Source organism: Ranitomeya variabilis, chromosome 8 (genome assembly GCF_051348905.1).
Source record: "Ranitomeya variabilis isolate aRanVar5 chromosome 8, aRanVar5.hap1, whole genome shotgun sequence".
In the NCBI taxonomy this organism is placed as follows: Eukaryota; Metazoa; Chordata; class Amphibia; order Anura; family Dendrobatidae; genus Ranitomeya; species Ranitomeya variabilis.
The window spans coordinates 27,680,361-27,701,505 of record NC_135239.1 but is presented as its reverse complement, the minus strand read 5'-3'; the positions used below and the strand labels follow the sequence as shown (position 1 = coordinate 27,701,505).

The 21,145-nt window shown below is 42.6% G+C and overlaps 2 protein-coding genes across 4 annotated transcripts; one reads left to right on the top strand and one right to left on the bottom strand.

Annotated features, from left to right (window-relative positions):
• Positions 1–8,096: 8,096 nt before the first annotated feature.
• Positions 8,097–12,911, top strand: HPDL (4-hydroxyphenylpyruvate dioxygenase like). The gene is made up of 2 exons (XM_077278336.1): positions 8,097–8,153; positions 11,514–12,911. Exons 1-2 carry the CDS (start codon positions 8,123–8,125, stop codon positions 12,707–12,709), a joined length of 1,227 nt encoding a protein of 408 aa, XP_077134451.1. The 5' UTR covers positions 8,097–8,122; the 3' UTR covers positions 12,710–12,911.
• A 688-nt stretch (positions 12,912–13,599) lies between these two features.
• On the bottom strand, positions 13,600–21,130 carry MUTYH (mutY DNA glycosylase). Of its 3 annotated transcripts, none has more exons than XM_077278179.1 (16): positions 21,060–21,130; positions 20,481–20,551; positions 20,287–20,405; positions 19,943–19,982; positions 18,709–18,782; positions 18,579–18,620; positions 18,122–18,193; positions 17,903–18,016; positions 17,710–17,807; positions 17,364–17,508; positions 16,892–16,982; positions 16,353–16,538; positions 16,139–16,284; positions 15,758–15,910; positions 14,677–14,727; positions 13,600–14,517 (listed from the first exon to the last, which is right to left on the bottom strand). In XM_077278179.1, exons 2-16 carry the CDS (start codon positions 20,548–20,550, stop codon positions 14,404–14,406), a joined length of 1,515 nt encoding a protein of 504 aa, XP_077134294.1. In that variant the 5' UTR covers position 20,551; positions 21,060–21,130; the 3' UTR covers positions 13,600–14,403. The 3 variants fall into 3 exon arrangements, with proteins under 3 accessions (XP_077134294.1, XP_077134293.1, XP_077134295.1); XM_077278178.1 differs by having other exon boundaries at positions 20,967–21,076; XM_077278180.1 differs by lacking the exons at positions 19,943–19,982; positions 20,287–20,405; positions 20,481–20,551; positions 21,060–21,130 and adding an exon at positions 19,597–19,729 and having other exon boundaries at positions 18,709–18,838.
• Positions 21,131–21,145: the final 15 nt, after the last annotated feature.

Sequence of the window (21,145 nt, the reverse complement as noted above, 5' to 3'; positions counted from 1 at the left end):
TGTGGCACAATCTGCCCAGGACTCCTGCACTTTATCCCTGGAGGCAGGGCCAGGACCTCCAACCCCCATGAAGGACATTGGGCCCCAGAGCAGGGGTCAGGACTGAGGTGGAATTAGTTGGCTGCAGTCTACAGACATTACAGAAACTTTACAGTTTTTTTTATTTTTTTTTATTTTAACTTACGGTATATTATTACTTGTTAGGAAAGTCATAAACCATAGTGCAAAAAAACACTATCCAATAATAGAATATATAATACACACTATCCTATAATAGAATATATTACACACTATCCAATAATAGAATATATTACACACTATCCAATAATAGAATATATAATACACACTATCCAATAATAGAATATATTACACACTGTCCAATAATAGAATATATAATACACACTATCCAAAAATTGAATATATAATACACACTTTCCAATAAAAGAATATATAATACACACTATCCAATAATAGAATATATAATACACACGATCCAATAATAGAATATATATTACACACTATCCAATAATAGAATATATATTACACATTATCCAATAATAGAATATATATTACACACTATCCAATAATAGAATATATATTACACACTATCCAATAATAGAATATATAATACACACTATCCAATAATAGAATATATAATACACACTATCCAATAATAGAATATATATTACACACTATCCAATAATAGAATATATATTACACACTATCCAATAATAGAATATATATTACACTATCCAATAATAGAATATATATTACACATTATCCAATAATAGAATATATATTACACACTGTCCAATAATAGAATATATATTACACACTGTCCAATAATAGAATATATTACACACTATCCAATAATAGAATATATATTACACACTATCCAGTAATAGAATATATATTACATACTGTCCAATAATAGAATATATATTACATACTGTCCAATAATAGAATATATATTACACACTATCCAGTAATAGAATATATATTACATACTGTCCAATAATAGAATATATATTACACACTATCCAATAATAGAATATATTACACACTATCCAATAATAGAATATATTACACATTGTCCAATAATAGAATATATATTACACACTATCCAATAATAGAATATATTACACACTATCCAATAATAGAATATATTACACACTGTCCAATAATAGAATATATTACACACTATCCAATAATAGAATATATTACACACTGTCCAATAATAGAATATATATTACACACTATCCAATAATAGAATATATTACACACTATCCAATAATAGAATATATTACACACTGTCCAATAATAGAATATATTACACACTATCCAATAATAGAATATATATTACACACTATCCAATAATAGAATATATTACACACTGTCCAATAATAGAATATATATTACACACTATCCAATAATAGAATATATTACACACTATCCAATAATAGAATATATTACACACTATCCAATAATAGAATATATTACACACTATCCAATAATAGAATATATTACACACTGTCCAATAATAGAATATATTACACACTATCCAATAATAGAATATATTACACACTGTCCAATAATAGAATATATATTACACACTATCCAATAATAGAATATATTACACACTATCCAATAATAGAATATATTACACACTGTCCAATAATAGAATATATTACACACTATCCAATAATAGAATATATATTACACACTATCCAATAATAGAATATATATTACACACTATCCAATAATAGAATATATTACACACTATCCAATAATAGAATATATAATACACACTATCCAATAATAGAATATATTATATTATTTCTATATAAATATATTTCTCTATATTATTCTCATTATATAAGGTTTACTTGTTCTTCTAGGCTTTTCTCCTTGGTCGTCTAATACATGATGTGGTTATACTGACACCTGGTGGTGTACTTTTGCATTATTGCACACTACCTTTTTAATGTTTGTGTTTTCATACACACTCCCATTTGAGTTTCCTTGCACTATTGCACTTTATTATTTCATTGTATGTGTTCTTTTTCATGTGTCATATACACTATAAATATTGTGCACCATACAAATAGTTTATATAATAATTTTCTTGATTATATAATTTTTTTTGTCACATCTACTATATAATTGTCTAAGGGTCACTTCCGTCTGTCTGTCCTTCTGTCTGTCTGTCTGTCTGTAACGGTTATTCGTTCGCTGATTGGTCTTGGCAGCTGCCTGTCATGGCTCCCGCGACCAATCAGCGACGCGCACAGTCCGGAAGAAAATGGCCGCTCCTTACTCCCCGCACTCACTGCCCGGCGCCCGCATACACCCCTCCGCTCACCGCTCACACAGGGTTAATGCCGGCGGTAACGGACCGCGTTATTCTGCGGGTAACGCACTCCGTTACCGCCGCTATTAACTCTGTGTGACCAAGTTTTTTACTATGCAGCGCCAATAGTAAAAACATCTAATGTTAAAAATAATTAAAAAAATAAAAAATGATTATATACTCACCTACGCCGACTTTCCCACTCCTCGCGATGCAACTGGCACATTCCGGTGCACGGATGGTCTGGCAGAAGGACCTGCCATGACGTCACGGTCATGTGACCACGACGTCATCACAAGTCCTGCGCGCCTGCGTTGAAAGGACCTGCCGTGACGTCACGATCATGTGACCACTACACGGTCACGTGACCGCGACGTCATCACAGCCTGGGACCGGAAGCTGCCGGCTGCACCCGACACAGGCGACACAGCTACAACGCGCCAGCGGAAGGTGAGTATATGTTTATTTTTTATTTTTTTAACCTGTGTCATACGTGCCTGGGCAATATACTACGTAGCTGGGCAATATACTACATGGGCTGTGCAATATACTACGTGGCTCTGTGCTGTATACTACATCACTGGGCAATATACTACGTCACTGGGCAATATACTATGTGGCTGGCCAATATACTACGTAACTGGGCAATATACTATGTGGCTCTGTGCTGTATAGGCAATATACAATGGAACTGGGCAATATACTACATCGCTGGGCAATATACTACGTGTCTCTGTGCTGTATACTACGTGGGCTGGGCAATATACTACGGGGCTGGGCAATATACTACGGGGCTGGGCAATATACTACGTGGCTGGGCAATATACTACGGGGCTGGGCAATATACTACGTGGCTGGGCAATATACTACGGGGCTGGGCAATATACTACGGGGCTGGGCAATATACTACGTGGCTGGGCAATATACTACGTGGCTGGGCAATATACTACGTAACTGGGCAATATACTACGTGGCTGGGGAATATACTACGTCACTGGGCAATATACTACGTGGCTCTGTGCTGTATACTACGTGGGCTGGGCAATATACTACGTGGCTCTGTGCTGTATACTACGTGGGCCGGGCAATATACTACGTCACTGGGCAATATACTACGTGGCTGGGGAATATACTACGTCACTGGGCAATATACTACGTGGCTGGGCAATATACTACATGGACATACATATTCTAGAATACCCGATGCGTTAGAATCGGGCCACCATCTAGTTATATATATTTCTTTACACTCACACATTATCCACATCTATTTTATACAATCTGGATAAGTGCGCCCTTTTTACAGATATGCATAGACATTTTATTTAGACATTTTATTAAATTTTACTATTTTGACCATACATCAATTTTAAACCTGTCATACTAATAAATAAATGTTATTATTCTGAATTTGGACTGTCAGTCGGCTTTTTTTCTTGTTGATTTTGTGTTGAACTTTTTATGATTGTCCATTTTTATTAAGGTCCGTTGTGCAATAATATAAATTAAAGGTGGGATTAAGTGATATTATACTTTGATTTATCATATTTATACAGAAATATTTCCTCCCTTGATACTTTGAGTTTGGATCCCATTTCTCTTGTGATTTGCTGCTTACTGTTCAATAATAGAATATATATTACACACTATCCAATAATAGAATATATTACACACTATCCAATAATAGAATATATAATACACACTGTCCAATAATAGAATATAATACACACTATCCAATAATAGAATATATTACACACTATTCAATAATAGAATATATTACACACTATCCAATAATAGAATATATTACACACTGTCCAATAATAGAATATATAATACACACTGTCCAATAATAGAATATAATACACACTGTCCAATAATAGAATATATTACACACTGTCCAATAATAGAATATATATTACACACTATCCAATAATAGAATATATTACACACTGTCCAATAATAGAATATATTACACACTATTCAATAATAGAATATATTACACACTATCCAATAATAGAATATATTACACACTGTCCAATAATAGAATATATAATACACACTGTCCAATAATAGAATATATTACACACTGTCCAATAATAGAATATATATTACACACTGTCCAATAATAGAATATATATTACACACTATCCAATAATAGAATATATTACACACTATCCAATAATAGAATATATAATACACACTGTCCAATAATAGAATATATAATACACACTGTCCAATAATAGAATATATATTACACACTATCCAATAATAGAATATATTACACATTATCCAATAATAGAATATATTACACTGTCCAATGATAGAATATATATTACACACACTGTCGAATAATAGAATATATAATACACACCATGCAATAATAGAATATATATTATACACTATCCAATAATAGAATATATATTGCACACTGTGCAATAATTCTTAGTTCCCCTAGTGAAAAATAAGCAAATAACCCCTTTAATCTCGCACAGAGATGCCTTTAACAATATATTACACTGTAATACAAACTAGACAATAATGATCTATTTTACTAAACGACACATTATCCAATCATATAATAGACTCTACCACACTAGATTACAAACTATACATAATATCCGTCACTATAATAAAGACATTGGCTGCAGTCACTGGAAAGTGATGATAATTACAGTCATAAGAATCTGTATAAGTTTCTTTAGCTAAAACAGACACTTCACTTTTTTTTTTAAGGACAAGGCAAAAACGCCCTCTTTTTATAGACAGTCCTGGACTCTTTGGATGGTTGGCAACTTGGCAACCTTGATAAGACAGCAATTATACCATTCAATGTATATCAAGTGAGCTAGATGTTGGAATAAAGCAACAATATAGCACTGGATGTGTATATATACCGGTATATACAAATTGAATCATCTAAGGTAATAGCTTTACTAACTTCTCTATCCAGCCCCAGGTAGCAATAATGAAGGCAAAAACCCAAACAGTAGGGAATATTATAAATTGTGGTTCTTACCCATTTAGGGTGATTATTGCTGAAGCGTTCTAACAGTCCCGCCACGCGTTTCGCATAATGCTTTCTCAAGGGGAGAGAAAGCATTGAGCTCTGTTAATGGTTCTCATAGGTAAATAATCAGAGAGGGATCGTACATGTAAGGGATGCATTTCATAGGGATGCAGGTGGGTCTTGTTTGGATAAGAGGGGGGCGCTTCCAAATCTGTCTTCAATGTGCTCCTTTTTGTGTGTAGCCAAAAGGATAATAATAATAATAATTTTATTTATATAGCGCCAACATATTCCGCAGCGCTTTACAACTTATAGAGGGGACTTGTACAGACAATAGACATTACAGCGTAACAGAAATCACAGTTCAAAACAGATACCAGGAGGAATGAGGGCCCTGCTCGCAAGCTTACAAACTATGAGGAAAAGGGGAGACACGAGAGGTGGATGGCAACAATTGCTTTAGTTATTTGGACCAGCCATAGTGTAAGGCTCGGGTGTTCATGTAAAGCTGCATGAACCAGTTAACAGCCTAAGTATGTAGCAGTACAGACACAGAGGGCTATTAACTGCATGAAGTGTATGAGAACATGATACGAGGAACCTGATTATGTTTTTTGTTGTTTTTTTTTTTTAATAGGCCACACAGGGATAGTTAGGTTAATGCATTGAGGCGGTAGGCCAGTCTGAACAAATGAGTTTTTAGGGCACGCTTAAAACTGTGGGGATTGGGGATTAATCGTATTAACCTGGGTAATGCATTCCAAAGAATCGGTGCAGCACGTGTAAAGTCTTGGAGACGGGAGTGGGAGGTTCTGATTATTGAGGATGCTAACCTGAGGTCATTAGCGGAGCGAAGGGCACGGGTAGGGTGGTAGACTGAGACCAGAGAGGAGATGTAGGGTGGTGCTGAGCCATGGAGTGCTTTGTGGATGAGGGTAGTAGTTTTGTACTGGATTCTGGAGTGGATGGGTAGCCAGTGTAATGACTGGCACAAGGTAGAGGCATCGGTGTAACGGTTGGTGAGGAATATGATACTGGCTGCAGCATTCAGGACAGATTGGAGCGGGGATAGTTTGGTAAGAGGGAGGCCGATTAGTAGAGAGTTACAATAGTCCAGACGGGAATGAATAAGTGAAACAGTAAGAGTTTTTGCAGAGTCGAAAGTAAGAAAAGGGCGAATTTTAGAAATGTTTTTGAGATGCAGATAAGAGCGAGCCAGTGATCGGATGTGGGGGGTGAATGAAAGCTCGGAATCAAGGATGACCCCAAGGCAGCGAGCATGTTGCTTTGGAGTAATGATGGAACCACACACGGAGATGGCAATGTCAGGCAAAGGTAGGTTAGTAGAGGGAGAGAACACGAGGAGTTCAGTTTTTGACAGGTTCAGTTTCAGATAGAGGGAGGACATGATATTAGAGACAGCGGTAAGACACTGCAAGCTCAACCGCCCGATCCTTTTGTTCTCTGGGCCACTCTTCCAATAGAGAACAGTGGAGCGCTCGGCCCAGCAAACCTTTTATATGGAGGCTGTGGGCTGAGCGATTGTTATCTAATGGGTATGGCCGACTTTACAGTGTAGGATGGGTCAGTACCCACGGGGGCGTTTATTAATGCAGCAGTGTAATGATAGAGAAAAAGACAATGTGGTTAATGTGACACGCCGCAGGAAGAGGAGCGCAGTCTATGTGCTGACACTGAGCCAAGATGGATCCTGCAGAGGTTGTCCTATATGAGCAGGGATTACGCTGATTACATCCAGAAGCTGAAAAAAAAACCCTCACCGTACACTGACACATTGTACCAAGTCCTCAGCTGTACGACCAACATGTATTTACGATAGGCTTTTCAGTTTGGAAAAGTGCATGTTCACACTTAGTGTTTTGGATGTGTTTTTTTTTTTAAATGACAAATGCAGACTACGGTGGAAAAAATGCAGCGGATATTACCCATTTTTTCATCTCAAAGGGGAAAAACGACTGTGAAAAAAATGCTGAAAGAATTGACAGTGCTGCGTTTTTCTATACAAAAATTGTAGAAATCGAAATCATTTTGGCGTCAATGTAAAAAGAAAAAAAAACTACACGTACAAAAACTCATCAAAAACATCACATGTGAACAAGCCCTTAAAAGTTTTCTACTACTTTGATATTGATGAGCTATCCCCGCTCCATACATTCTGCCATCAGGTAAACAGTGCGTGGGGGGACGCCAGACCCCCACCATTCTAATATTGATGACCTACTGTATAGGTGATCAATATCAATGTGGTAGAAAGCCCCTTTAAATGATTATTTGTTGACTAAAGACAAGCAGAGATCTTGTAATAAAACACAAAGTTTGCTAGAAAGTTTCAAAAACTTTTCAATTCACAAAAGATTAAGTTCTATTTACAGAAAGTTCCAAATGACAAAAAATGTATCAGCTGTGAGACTTGTGGAGTTTTGTGTGAGTGTGCAGACCCAGCCTTAAAGAGATAGTCACACATGTAAATGAGGGCGCGAGACACTTCTGATTGGCTAGAGGAACTTGGACTCTTCCCAATGACATTAAGGATTGTGGGGGTCAATCATTGGTTGCAGAGGCACCCATTAATTTGTCATTAACCCTGGGATGTACTACCACCTCACAAAGCCAGAGTGATCACTCACAAGAATGATGGCAGAGTTATAAGATGTTCTCACCTCCCCCCTTCCTGTTAGTGAGATGGTACAGCCCATCTTCAAGGCATTTCTGGGAGAACTCAAGGGTGACATCAGTGCGAATGAATGGTGAAGATCCACATGCCCCAGCCGCAAGGTGAGCACAGGATGGGGGGACGACTGCTCCAACAGGGGAGTTCTGGTCACTTTTTCCACCACAAAAGATTACAAATTTTTATTTTCTTACTTTAATGCATGTATTTGGGGCAAAAAAATCATTTTTGTGATTCCGTTTAATTTAAAAGGTTTTCAGCGTTTTCCTTCTATTGCACCGTCTATTGCTGACTGCAGAATGGGCTAAATGAGAATCTGTGAGCGAGCGCCGTCTGATGGGAGAGAGCGCTTGTAACTCTTTTATCTCTCTTTTTCTGAGCTCCTCTCAGGAGAAAGATTCTCATTTAACTCAATCAGTGAACGCCGTCTGATGGGAGATTTGGTAACTCTTACCTCTCTTATTCTGCTATCCTCTCAGCAGCATGAGTTAACTGAGAATCTGTCAGCGAGCGCCGTCTGATGGGAAAGTTGTAGCTTTTTTTACTCCTCTTTTTCTGACCTCAAAGTTAAATGTACAATGAAACAAAAGGGGCTGTAAAAGCCAAAGGGTGCAAAATGTTCCAATTGAATCTATCAGCAGGATTTCACCCCCACCCCCAATCCATTTACAGTTATATGAAAAAGTTTGGGCACCCCTATTAATCTTAAGCTTAATGTTTTATAAAAAAAAATTTTTTTGCACCAGCTATTTCAGTTTCATATATCTAATAACTGTTGGACACAGTAATGTTCTGCCTTGAAATGAGGTTTACTGTACTAACAGAAAATGTGCAATCTTCATTCAAACACAATTTGACAGGTACATAAGTATGGGCACCCTTATCATTTTCTTCTTTTAAATACTCCTACCTACTTTTCACTGACTTACTAAAGCACTTTTTTTTGTTTTGTAACCTCATTGAGCTTTGAACTTCATAGCTAGGTGTATGCAATCATGAGAAAAGCTACTTAAAGTGGCCACTTGCAAGTTGTTCTCCTGTTTGAATCTCCTCTGAAGAGTGGTATCATGGGCTCCTCAAAACAACTGTCAAATGATCTGACAACAAAGATTATTCAACATAGTTGTTCAGGGGAAGGATACAAAAAGCTGTCTCAGAGATTTAACCTGTCAATTTCCACTGTGAGGAACATAGTAAGGAAATGGAAGAACACAGGTACAGTTCTTGTTAAGGCCAGAAGTGGCAGGCCAAGAAAAACATCAGAAAGGCAGAGAAGAAGAATGGTGAGATCAGTCAAGGACAATCCTCAGACCACCTCCAGAGAGCTGCAGCATCAACTTGCTGCAGATGGTGTCACTGTGCATCGGTCAACTATACAACGCACTTTGTACAAGGAGAAGCTGTATGGGAGAGTGATGCGAAAGAAGCCGTTTCTGCAAGCACGCCACAAACAGAGTCGGCTGAGGTATGCAAAAGCACATTTGGAGAAGCCAATTTCTTTTTGGAAGAAGGTCATGTGGACTGATGAAACCAAGATTGAGTTGTTTGGTCATACAAAAAGGCGTTATGCATGGCGGCAAAAAAACACAGCATTCCAAGAAAAACACTTGCTACCCACAGTAAAATTTGGTGGAGGTTCCATCATGCTTTGGGGCTGTGTGGCCAATGCCGGCACCGGGAATCTTGTTAAAGTTGAGGGACGCATGGATTCCTCTCAGTATCAGCAGATTCTTGACAATAATGTTCATAAATCAGTGACAAAGTTGAAGTTACGCAGGGGATGGATCTTTCAGCAAGACAATGATCCAAAACATCGCTCCAAATCTACTCAGGCATTCATGCAGAGGAACAATTAGGCTATGTGCACACTTTGCGGTGTGCTCTGCGGGTTCTCCCACAGCAGAATTGATAAATCTGCAGGGCAAAACCGCTGCGGTTATCCCTGCAGATTTATCGCGGTTTGTTTTGCGGTTTCCGCTGCGGGTTTACTCCTGTACTATTGATGCTGCATATGCAGCAATATGCAGCATCAATAGTAATGTTAAAAATAATAAAAAATGGTTATACTCACCCTCTGACGTCCCGATCTCCTCGGCGCTGCACGCGGCGGTCCGGTTCCAAAGATGCTGTGCGAGAAGGACCTTCGTGACGTCACGGTCATGTGACCGCGACGTCATCTCAGGCCCTGCTCGCACAGCAACTGAGACCGGACGGCCGCGTGCAGCGCTGAGAGGTGAGTATATCATTATTTTTTATTTTAATTCTTTTTTTTTACACACAAATATGGTTCCCAGGGCCTGGAGGAGAGTCTCCTCTCCTCCACCCCGGGTACCATCTGCACATTATCCGCTTACTTCCCGCATCGTGGGCACAGCCCCATGCGGGAAGTTAGCGGTTCAATGCATTCCTATGGGTGCAGAATCGCCGCGATTCTGCACAAAGAAGTGACATTCTGCGGGTTGTAAACCGCTGCGTTTCTGCACGTTTTTTCCCACAGCATGTGCACAGCGGTTTGCGGTTTCCATAGGGTTTACATGTAAATGTAAACGCAATGGAAACTGCTGCGGACCCGCAGCATCAAAATCGCCGCGGATCCGCGGTAAAACCCGCAAAGTGTGAACATGGCCTTACACTGTTCTGGAATGGCCATCCCAGTCCCCAGACCTGAATATCATTGAACATCTGTGGGATCATTTGAAGAGGGCTGTCCATGCTCGGCGACCATCAAACTTAACTGAACTGGAATTGTTTTGTAAAGAGGAATGGTCAAAAATACCTTCATCCAGGATCTCATTAAAAGCTACAGGAAGCGACTAGAGGCTGTTATTTTTGCAAAAGGAGGATCTACTAAATATTAATGTCACTTTTCTGGTGAGGTGCCCATACTTATGCACCTGTCAAATTTTGTTTGAATGCAGATTGCACATTTTCTGTTAGTACAATAAACCTCATTTCAAGGCAGAAACATTACTGTGTCCAACAGTTATTAGATATATGAAACTGAAATAGCTGTTGCAAAAAACCAATTGTTATAAAACATTAAGATTAATAGGGGTGCCCAAACTTTTTCATATAACTGTACATGTGGCTCTTTAAAAAAAAGACAAGTCCAGTATTATCTTTACACGGCCAGCCAGTTCCTCCATCACTAAGAAATCAGTGTTTGAATTGATATGTAAATTAGCCTGAAGAGCTATGGTAGATCTGAAGCCTCTGTCACTCCAGCTCTATTCTCTGCTTCCTCCTTCTTGGCTGACAGCTCCTTTTTCTGAAGTCACACATCACAGAGGCTGTCAGTCAAGCAGGAGGAGGTGGTGATGCTCCTTCAAAGGAATTTCTGGAGTGGACATGTCCCCCACGACGCCATGTGCTTAGTTTTTTAGACTGTCCAATCTCTCTAGAAATGCATGCCATCTAATAAGATGTGGGAATAAAGATCATCTCCTTCTCCTGTTGTGTTTCAGCCGATACTCACCCCTGCGCCATGAGTTCCCCGCTGATCCGTCTCAGTCACATCTCTCTCCAAGTCTCCAGCCCCCAGAGGATCATCACCGACCTGGTGACCAAGTACAGATTTAGACCCTTTGCCGCTCGCGGTCTGGACGGAGTTGCTCCTTGTCAAGTAGCTTTAAGAAATGGAAAAGTGGTGTTAATTGTCAGCGAGATGTCGGAGAGCTCGGCCCTGCTCTACGATTCTCCGGTGCCCTCGCCATCGCCAGACACAGCCTGCAACGTCAGCTACGAGGTGGAGGAAGTGCCGGGGTTGTGCCAACGACTGGTCAGTAAGGGCTGCAGCGTGTTAGTGCCCCCCACCCAGCTTCACAGCGACGCCGGCCCCGTGTCCTACTGCGTGGTCAGGTCCATACTCGGGGACATCAGACATACCCTCATTGACCGCACCCGGTATGCGGCCGCTTTCCTTCCAGGCTTTCAGCCTCTCGAGAAAGAAGACAATGGCGATGGTTCTCCGGCAAACGTCTCCCACATAGATCATGTGACTTACGCCTGTCCACGGGGGGCCACACCGCAAGTGATTGAGTGGTACAGAAAATGTTTTGGATTCCAACACTTTCCTCTCCGAAAAGGAGAAAACATGAACCAGGGGTTTGAAATCAGTGGTCCCCAAATCGGGCTCCGTCTGACCTCCATCGAATGCTCGGGACGGGCGGAACTGGGCAAGATTGTGATGGCGGAATCTTTACCCCAACAAGGGGTCAATCAGATCGACCAGTTTCTCCGACATCATAAGGAAGGTGGGATCCAGCACGTCGGCCTCCTAACACCCGACATCTTCCAAGCTGCGGCAGCGCTGACTGACAGTGGGGTCCTCTTTGCTGGGCAGCCGCCGGCTTACTATAATGACCCCCAAAAGAAGGCAGAGATCCTCCGAGCAGGCTTCACCCCACAGCGCCTCTCCCAGTTCGGGATTTTGCTGGATTCATCCACCGAATTCCAAGATAAGAAAGAACAGGTCCAGAAAATCCTTTTACAGGTTTTTGCTGAACCCTTGTTTGCCAAGGACTCGTTCTACCTGGAGCTGATAGAGCGTAGGGGGGCGCAGGGGTTCGGGGAGGGAAATATTCGCGCACTGTGGCGCTCTATGCAAGATATGATGCATGACTTGGGCCAAAAAGTGCAGGAAGGGGCAGTGACCCAGTAATACTTGGCATGTACCCCATATTATATCGCAGGACGTATGACGGCGCTGAGATGGATTTCTAACTCTGACTCCAACAGACGATGGACCTGAGCTGGAGCCACTAATCAGAGCCGTGTCCTAATGGAGCAGAGATAAAAAGCGACCAACACTGGAGAACTAGAAGTCACAGATTCACTTCTTTGTCTAATATTACAGTTCTGTGATTATTACTATTAAATGATATCGAATAAATATTATTTTATAAATTTGCAGCTTCTTTTTCTTGACAGCAGTGAGGCTTCACAAACTGTCCAACTGCACAAAGCAGGTTTTTATGTTAAATGTCTTAAAAAGAAAGTAGAGTAATAATAATCTCTATTTTTATATAGCGCTAACATATTCCGCAGCGCTTTACAGATTGCACATATTATCATCGCTGTCCCCGATGGGGCTCACAATCTAACGATCTAATCTATCAGTATGTCTTTGGAATGTGGGAGGAAACTGGAGTACCCGGAGGAGGCCCACGCAGACACGGAGAGAACATACAAACTCCTTGCAGATGTTGTCCTTGGTGGGATTTGAACCCAGGACCCCAGCGCTGCAAGGCTGCAGTGCTAACCACTGAGCCACCGTGCTGCACCTCCTCCTCCTCCTCCTGTACAATGACTGATAACACCTCTATATACAGAAGATAGCACAGGATCCACCAGACACATTAGGAGATATCACAGCTCACCTCCTCCCCTTCCTGTAAAATGATTGATAACACCTCTAAATACAGTATTTTTTTTAAACATGGTTTTATGAAACATAAACATGATCAAAATTGGGGAGAAAAAAAGTTATGATAAAAACATGACTTTTACCTAAATTGACTTTATCATCAGGCAGAAAATCAAGCAACGTAATATTATAAAAAGTTTTATTACTTCTAAAATGTATAAAAGACACGTTCTGTACACTGGGTCCCGATTACTGATTTAGAATAATATAAAATAAGCTGTATGACATATAAAGCTGACACATCGCATCACTCGGCCTCTGCAGGGGTTCAGGGTCCAGCCGTCGCCTGCTCCAATGTGCACCGTGACGTCGGTAGAGGTCAGCGCATCAGAACTATTGGAGGATTCATGGTCGCTTCATGTTTTAATCGTGGGATCTGGGGGGATTACGTAGCTCACAGCACAAATCTCCGTGCCCCTTCCCCTAATCGGGTAGCATCTATAAAACAAGTATGTCTTTGATTCTGCATCAGGAGAACACATCGGACAATCGCCATGGTCCGGCCTTCTATAAAAAGGCTTCATCATTGATCTGCGCTTTTACAATAGACCGTATTTCAATTCTTTGCAGTCAGTAAACAGTAACATTCTAAGTATCCTGTCCTCCTTACCCCAAACATTTCCTAGAACTGTACCCAGTGTGCACAATCCTCAGAAAGGGTAATGACCCAGATGTCGGACGAATAACCTTGTCTCCCACTGGCCTAGTGTAATGAACCAGGAGGTGGGTGAGGTTCTCCCGAGTGAGCAGCACAAGGACAGGACTGATGCGCCGCCTCTTAATTTAAACGATAAGTCAGTTCACTGACAGCAAGCAACGCACGGGTATTAGAAAAAGCTCGGTCGAACCCGATATGGTCGGGATCTTCTGACAGTAAATGGGGGCCATAGTCTATTAGAAAGTTGCAGGCTTGTCACATCCATCCGGGCTCATTTCTTCACAGCAGCTTTGAAGAAGCTTTGTATAGACCTCTGCTTGCTGTCCACCTTGGCTTTACCGGCAGGGAGCTGGATATCACTTATGTCCTTTTTCCTTTTTCTGGACTGAAAGATTAAGAATAAAGGTTCGTTAGCGAAAAACAAAGGATGTGGTAACATAAGGTGGTTCGTTAGCGAAAAACAAAGGCTGCAGTAACACAAGGTGGTTCGTTAGCGAAAAACACAAGGTACACAAGTAACACAAGGTGTGCATCATGCACTCACCGCCTCCGCTCCGCCGCTCAGTAACCTCCGACTCTCGCAGAACTTCAGGATCTGGAAAGGACAAAAGTGACATAATCTTTAATTATGGAGCAGGAGATACAATCTATTGCTCCATGTTATCAGCCATTTCAGAAGCTGAACGGGGGGAAATAAAGTGACTACAATAGAGCAGCCGCAGCAGAATTCTGGCCCCGACTTGGCATCAATCTTAATAAAGGCAGTGCTGGAGACAGATGTGTCAAACTCATAACGAACTTGCCTCTTCTATAAATTTGGCGCATCTTTAAACTGTTGGGCACACTGTTAGAGATGCAAACGTTATGGGGCCGCCTTAGCCAGGATATGTCATTAATAATAATTATTATTTTATTTATATAGCACCAACATATTCCGCAGCGCTTTACAAATTATAGAGGGGACTTGTACAGACAATAGACATTACAGCATAACAAAAATCACAGATCAAAACAGATACAAAGAGGAATGAGGGCCCTGCTCGCAAGCTTACAATCTATAGGAAAAAGGGAAGACACGAGAGGTGGATGGTAACAATTGCTTTCGTTATTGGGGCCTGTCCTCTGCCAAACCCGATAATGAATGGGCTGCAATACGGACTCATTGATAAGTCCTCCTCTCAGTTTCTGCTCCGGGTGGCCGGGGTGCTATTGTGCATGAAGAAGTTGTGAAGAAGTATAGCATTATAGCAGCGCTGCGGCCCCTTCTATCTGAGGATCGGTGGGGTCTCAGAGCATGTATTATGTGATGGCATAACCTAGTAATAAGCCATCATTTGCTATGATGGAAATATCCCTTTAAATACATTACAGATCTTTAGAAATTTCATTACTGTTTTTTGCAGTTTTAATTATTTTTTCTCTCCATATACATATCTGGCTACTTTGAAAGTCTTGCTGTTTTAGTTGCACCTCTGTCAGTGCTGCGATCTTGGGGCTTAGCTCAGTGCAGGGGCTATGTGACCCCCAGATCTACCCTCAGATCACAGGAGACCACAATACAAAGCTGAACTAGATATGAACGGAGAAGAACCGCAAGTTAATGGTGGAGCTTTCCAGACATTTACCTTTTTCATGGCGGTAGGGACGGCAGACTCCATAAATTGTGTCCTGGTGACCCAACGCATTGCTGAGTGCTCTGCATCCTCCACCTTCGCAGAAGCGCAATGCAGGAAGTAGACCAGGTACGTCTGGTTTATATGGGAGAAGATGTGGACGACCTGCCGGGAGAAGAAGCCATGACTGGCTGTTACAGTCCTCTTCTGATCAGACTGTGTATATAAATATATATATATATATATATATATATATATATATATATATATATATATATATATATATATATATATATATATATATATATATATATATATATATATATTTTTTTTTTTTTCCAATAGTAATTTCTCTGCATTGAGCAGCAGCCTCATGGTTAATGGACTTCTTACCTCCCCGACAAACTGTAGTTCCTTTACGGACACGTCACAGCCGCTCAGCTCCTGGAGGCGGCCGCACAGAATGTCCTCCCGTTCCTTCTCAGCGAGGGTCTTCTCTGACAGCATACTGGGGAACTCCCACATCCCAGCCAGGAGCCCTGCACAGGACACGGCGGTCAGTACAAGTGCTGATATACTGGTTAAGCAGAGCGTCACCATACATCACCTTTCTGGGGTCTCTGAACCAGTAAATATTCCGAGACCCCCAGTTCTCCGGGTCGCTCCCACACACACAGCACAGTTTGCTCTTCTCTTGATGGCTTCTTTGCAGGTTTGCGGGGGTAGTTGGCCACTCCGAGGCTGCGGTCCCACTGATCCCTGGGCTGGATACAGAGAGGACAGGAGGTGACTGCTGCGGAGGAACAGATCTGTTACAATGTGTCAGTCATACACATATAGACCATTAATTATCATGAGTCGGTGTCTCCATCCTGTGGCTCTACAGCGATTGTAAATCTACAACTCCCAGTATCCTGGTTTGGAAGCAGCTGACGAGCCACAGGTTGGAGACCACTGGTACAGGCACTTACCCAACAGCTAAAGCACAGGACCGTGCCCTGCCTCGTGGCTATATGCACTCCTATGGGGGCAGGTTTTTTGAAACTGCATAAAGTAAAAATTCCCATCTTGCTCCGTCAGATGCCACATGGAGGACCATTACATAAGGCAAAGTATTAGAAGAACCGATCATTTCTCCTCACTCACCACATTCCTCGATGTCAGAGATGAGACCGGTTTGCGTGTTAGCTCTTCTGTTCACAAGATTATTGAGGGAGGATGCAGAATCCAGCTCCACCTGCAGCACATAATGCTGGACATTAATGGCATGGTATACTATACAATTCACACACTGTGGCCGCAAGAGTCTCGTCCCTCCGGGAGACATACTGCTCCATTACACACACAGCCCATTGATATTTTGGGAATTGTGTAATGCCGCAATAACCCTGTGGGGGCACTGCAGAAAAACTGAACACTTTTCACCAAGATCTCTACAGATTATCACAGATCATTTGGAGTCTCATTAGCAGGATGGGACTGGCTTATGGCAAAGGACCATTCTAACAAAAAAGTGATTACCGGGGGCAGAGCGCCCCTCCAATGGAGTTCTTAAACTCAGGATGTACAAGTGATGCAGGGGCAGAGACTGAAGACCTGGGAAGACGATCCACCTCACCTTCTTGTACGCCCTGCATAGGCTCTGTAGTGGACATTCACTGCACAATGCTTTTTTTGGCGTGCAGACCATCGCTCCCAGCTCCATCATTGCCTGGTTAAAATCTCCCGGACGATCAGTGTCAACGAGTCCATTTGCCAAATTCCTTCGGAATATACAACATTGATAAGTGTTATTCTCCATCTATATTATTGGCCCCAACCAAAGAAAACTTTGGATTCCAGTGTGATCAAAGGATTATTCTGTCTACTGACAGCAAGCAGAGGTCTTGAAAATAAATGATGAAGTTGGAATATTAGAAAGTGGCAGAAGTTTGTTTACCCCTGTTTAAGGCTATAGAACTCACCAAAGGGCATCAGTGACGGCTGGGGAGGTAAAATCAGCTCCAATGCATCGTAGGCGGCAGAGAACTCTGATGACGTTGCCATCTACGACGCCCGTAACCTGCCGAAAGATAAAATACAAAGAATAGACTGGATGTTCTGGGGAGGCCATAGTGCATGAGCCTGGGTCCTCAGCACTGTGGTGGAGGGGCTCACCTGGCCATAGGAGATAGAAGCCACTGCCCCGGCTGTGTACCTGCCCACCCCGGGCAGCAGTTTCTGTAAGTCTTCTGCGGTGCAAGGCATCTGACCCCCAAACTCCCGCACAACCTGGAGACCGGAGAAGCCAAGGCGTTATCGAACATGGACCAAACCATTCCACACACTTATTTTAAAGAAATGAAAGGTTAAGTAATATGGACCCCTTCCACAAACCTTCTGAGCTCCTTCATGCAACCGCCGTCCTCGGGAGTAATACCCCAGACCTGACCACTTCTCATTCACCTCCTAGAAGGGCAGGAAACTGGTAAGTGAATAGTTAAGGAGCATTTCCCATTACCATAAAATCTTCAGTTAATAGAAGTCGTCCTCCTCTGTCAAGTGTCCTCATCCTGCTTTCCTGGAGTCCTGAATAGCAGATCTGAACTGCTGCACACATTCTAGTTCTGCCCTTCAGAAGCCGGGGAAAGCTGGGTGACGACCTCTGCAGAATGAGGAAAGGCTGTATAGAATTATAGATTGTACTTTTTATAATTCTCCTTTCCCAATGAGAGGGGTAAATCTTTTATATATTGCATTGGGCTGTGAAATGATTGGCTGTGGGATCCTGCAGAGCATCGCACCTCGTAATGCACTGACACAATGTAACACACAGATGGTCCCGGTCACCCACCTCCAGTGACGCCATAGCCAGATCCTGAACCGTCGGCCACCTCTGCAGGACAAAAACCCAGAAATGTTAGCGGATGAGATACTTTTACTGGAAATGTTTACATAATTCCCTCCCCCGAGTTCTCCGTCACCTTCATCCACCGGGTGTAGTAGTCAATGACTGTGGACACCTGCGTCTGCTGCAGCATGACCTCCGACACCCAAACTGAGGAGAGGGGGGACATGGAGTTACCCCAAGGAAATAGGACGACTGACTGTGGTCTAAGGGTACTGTCACACTCTGCAACTTTCCAACGATCACGACCTGCGATACGACCTGGCCGTGATCGTTGGAAAGTCGTTGTGTGGTCGCTGGGGAGCTGTCACACAGACCGCTCTCCAGCGACCAACGATGCCGAAGGCCCCGGGTAACCAGGGTAAACATCGGGTTACTAAGCGCAGGGCCGCGCTTAGTAACCCGATGTTTACCGTGGTTACCAGCGTAAAAGTAAAAAAAAACAAACAGTACATACTCACATTCCGGTGTCCGTCAGGTCCCTTGCCGTCTGCTTCCCGCACAGACTGAGTGCCGCCGTAAAGTGAAAGCAGAGCACAGCGGTGACGTCACTGCTGTGCTGTGCCACTGCCTTACGGCGGCACTCAGTCAGTGCGGGAAGCAGACGGCAAGGGACCTGACGGACACCGGAATGTGAGTATGTACTGTTTGTTTTTTTTAACTTTTACGCTGGTAACCACGGTAAACATCGGGTTACTAAGCGCGGCCCTGCGCTTAGTAACCCGATGTTTACCCTGGTTACAAGCGAACGCATCGCTGGATCGCTGTCACACACAACGATCCAGCGATGACAGCGGGAGATCCAGCGACGAAAGAAAGTTCCAAACGATCTGCTACGACGTACGATTCTCAGCAGGGTCCCTGATCGCTGCTGCGTGTCAGACACTGCGATATCGTAACGATATCGCTAGAACGTCACGGATCGTACCGTCGTAGCGATCAAAGTGCCACTGTGTGACAGTACCCTGGGTCCGGGGCCAGCCCAGGCCGGGAGATTATATAGTGTCAGAGCGTTATAACACGAGCAGCTGATATCAGCCACATATGATGTAAATGTCCAAGCAGCGTCCAGCCAGTGGTTCCTCAGTACACAATGGCTGATAACAGAGAGCAATAGATTACATGCACTTGTCCTAAAGTTAATTTTTCCCCAGATAATACTTGCTGATAATAGAGGTTATGATATACATTTACCTGTTTACCTGTCCTACAGTTAGCAATGGCTGATAACAGTGAGCAATAGAATGCGTTTACCTGCCTTATGAGCTTAAAGAGCTGATAACAGAAAACAATAGATCTCAAGAAATCACCTGAATATGCTCTGATATTCAAATCCATTTCTGCACTGGCCTAGAACAAAGAGGACGACTCTGTTATAGGAAATGTATTAGTGTCATCCAAACATCTCTACAAAGAAAATCTCAACCAGCAGAATAGTGTGTGCAGCTCTGGAGTATAATACAGGATGTAACTCAAGATCAGTAATGTAATGTATGTACACAGTGACTGCACCAGCAGAATAGTGAGTGCAGCTCTGGAGTATAATACAGGATGTAACTCAGGATCAGTAATGTAATGTATGTACACAGAGACTGCACCAGCAGAATAGTGAGTGCAGCTCTGGTCCGGATACTAAAGCACTTTAGTCTCGTACCAGTCTCCGCCATGGCAGGTCTCGTTTGCATCGGTCGTACCAGGCGAGGAGTTCCTTCCTGAGGGTGACCGTCTCCTCTGATGTAAATCTATGGTATGGAGAATGATGGACGGTGGGGTCTGCAGTGAGAACACAGGATGAATCCCTGCCCAGATAACATGGCGGCCCCCTCTCTTGTACCTCCGCCATCTCACCTCTGGTTTTCTCTTTGCTCGGGGACGTCGGCTCCTTCTTTGGGGCCCGTTTTGTGGCTGAGCGCCCCATTCTGGGAGGGTGGGAATGATTGGTTATACTGGTAATTATTCTAGACGGTGCACTACAACCCCCAGCATGCCACACTGACTCTACATAGACGCTGTGACTGCTAATTTCTATTTGCAGTGAAATTCCATCGATGTCACAGGCGCTGGACTAGCGATTATTCCGGATGCTCACGTCCATTTCTAACATGGACTCCTGAGACTGTTTAAGTTGCCTTTCAACAGAAGGGAAACAAGCTGCTGAGCGCCGCCATCACTGATCGCGGAAGGAAGCCGCCTTGTAAGGAGCTGTCGTTCACCGGTTTACAAAAGGTGACAAACAATCCACTTAACTTTATCGTTAGTAAACACAGCACAACAGACCACGTGACCACCACGTGACAGGCCACATGCGACCACCGATGACCACGTGACTCCCACCTGCAGCGCAGCATCAGGATCGCTTTAAAATAATACCATATTCTACGTCATCAGCAGGCGCCATAGCCCACAGTGTCATAACGGTGTACTCACTGCTCTGTGATCTCCGCGCTGCCCGGAACGGCAGGACACGCCCTTTCTGTCCTTCCTTTATCTTGATTGGCTCTAGCTGGACACAG

What these genes read in the sequence shown, in the direction of transcription:
- MUTYH (XM_077278178.1), bottom strand. An exon ending in GAGCAAAGAGAAAACCAGAG is followed by an intron (nt 20,406 to 20,480) that starts GTGAGATGGCGG and finishes TTCTCACTGCAG; the next exon opens with ACCCCACCGTCCATCATTCT. An exon ending in ACCTGCCATGGCGGAGACTG is followed by an intron (nt 19,983 to 20,286) that starts GTACGAGACTAA and finishes TCTTTGTTCTAG; the next exon opens with GCCAGTGCAGAAATGGATTT.
- HPDL (XM_077278336.1), top strand. Translation starts at nt 8,123, where the DNA reads ATGGTGAAGATCCACATGCCCCAGCCGCAAG. An exon ending in CCACATGCCCCAGCCGCAAG is followed by an intron (nt 8,154 to 11,513) that starts GTGAGCACAGGA and finishes GTTGTGTTTCAG; the next exon opens with CCGATACTCACCCCTGCGCC.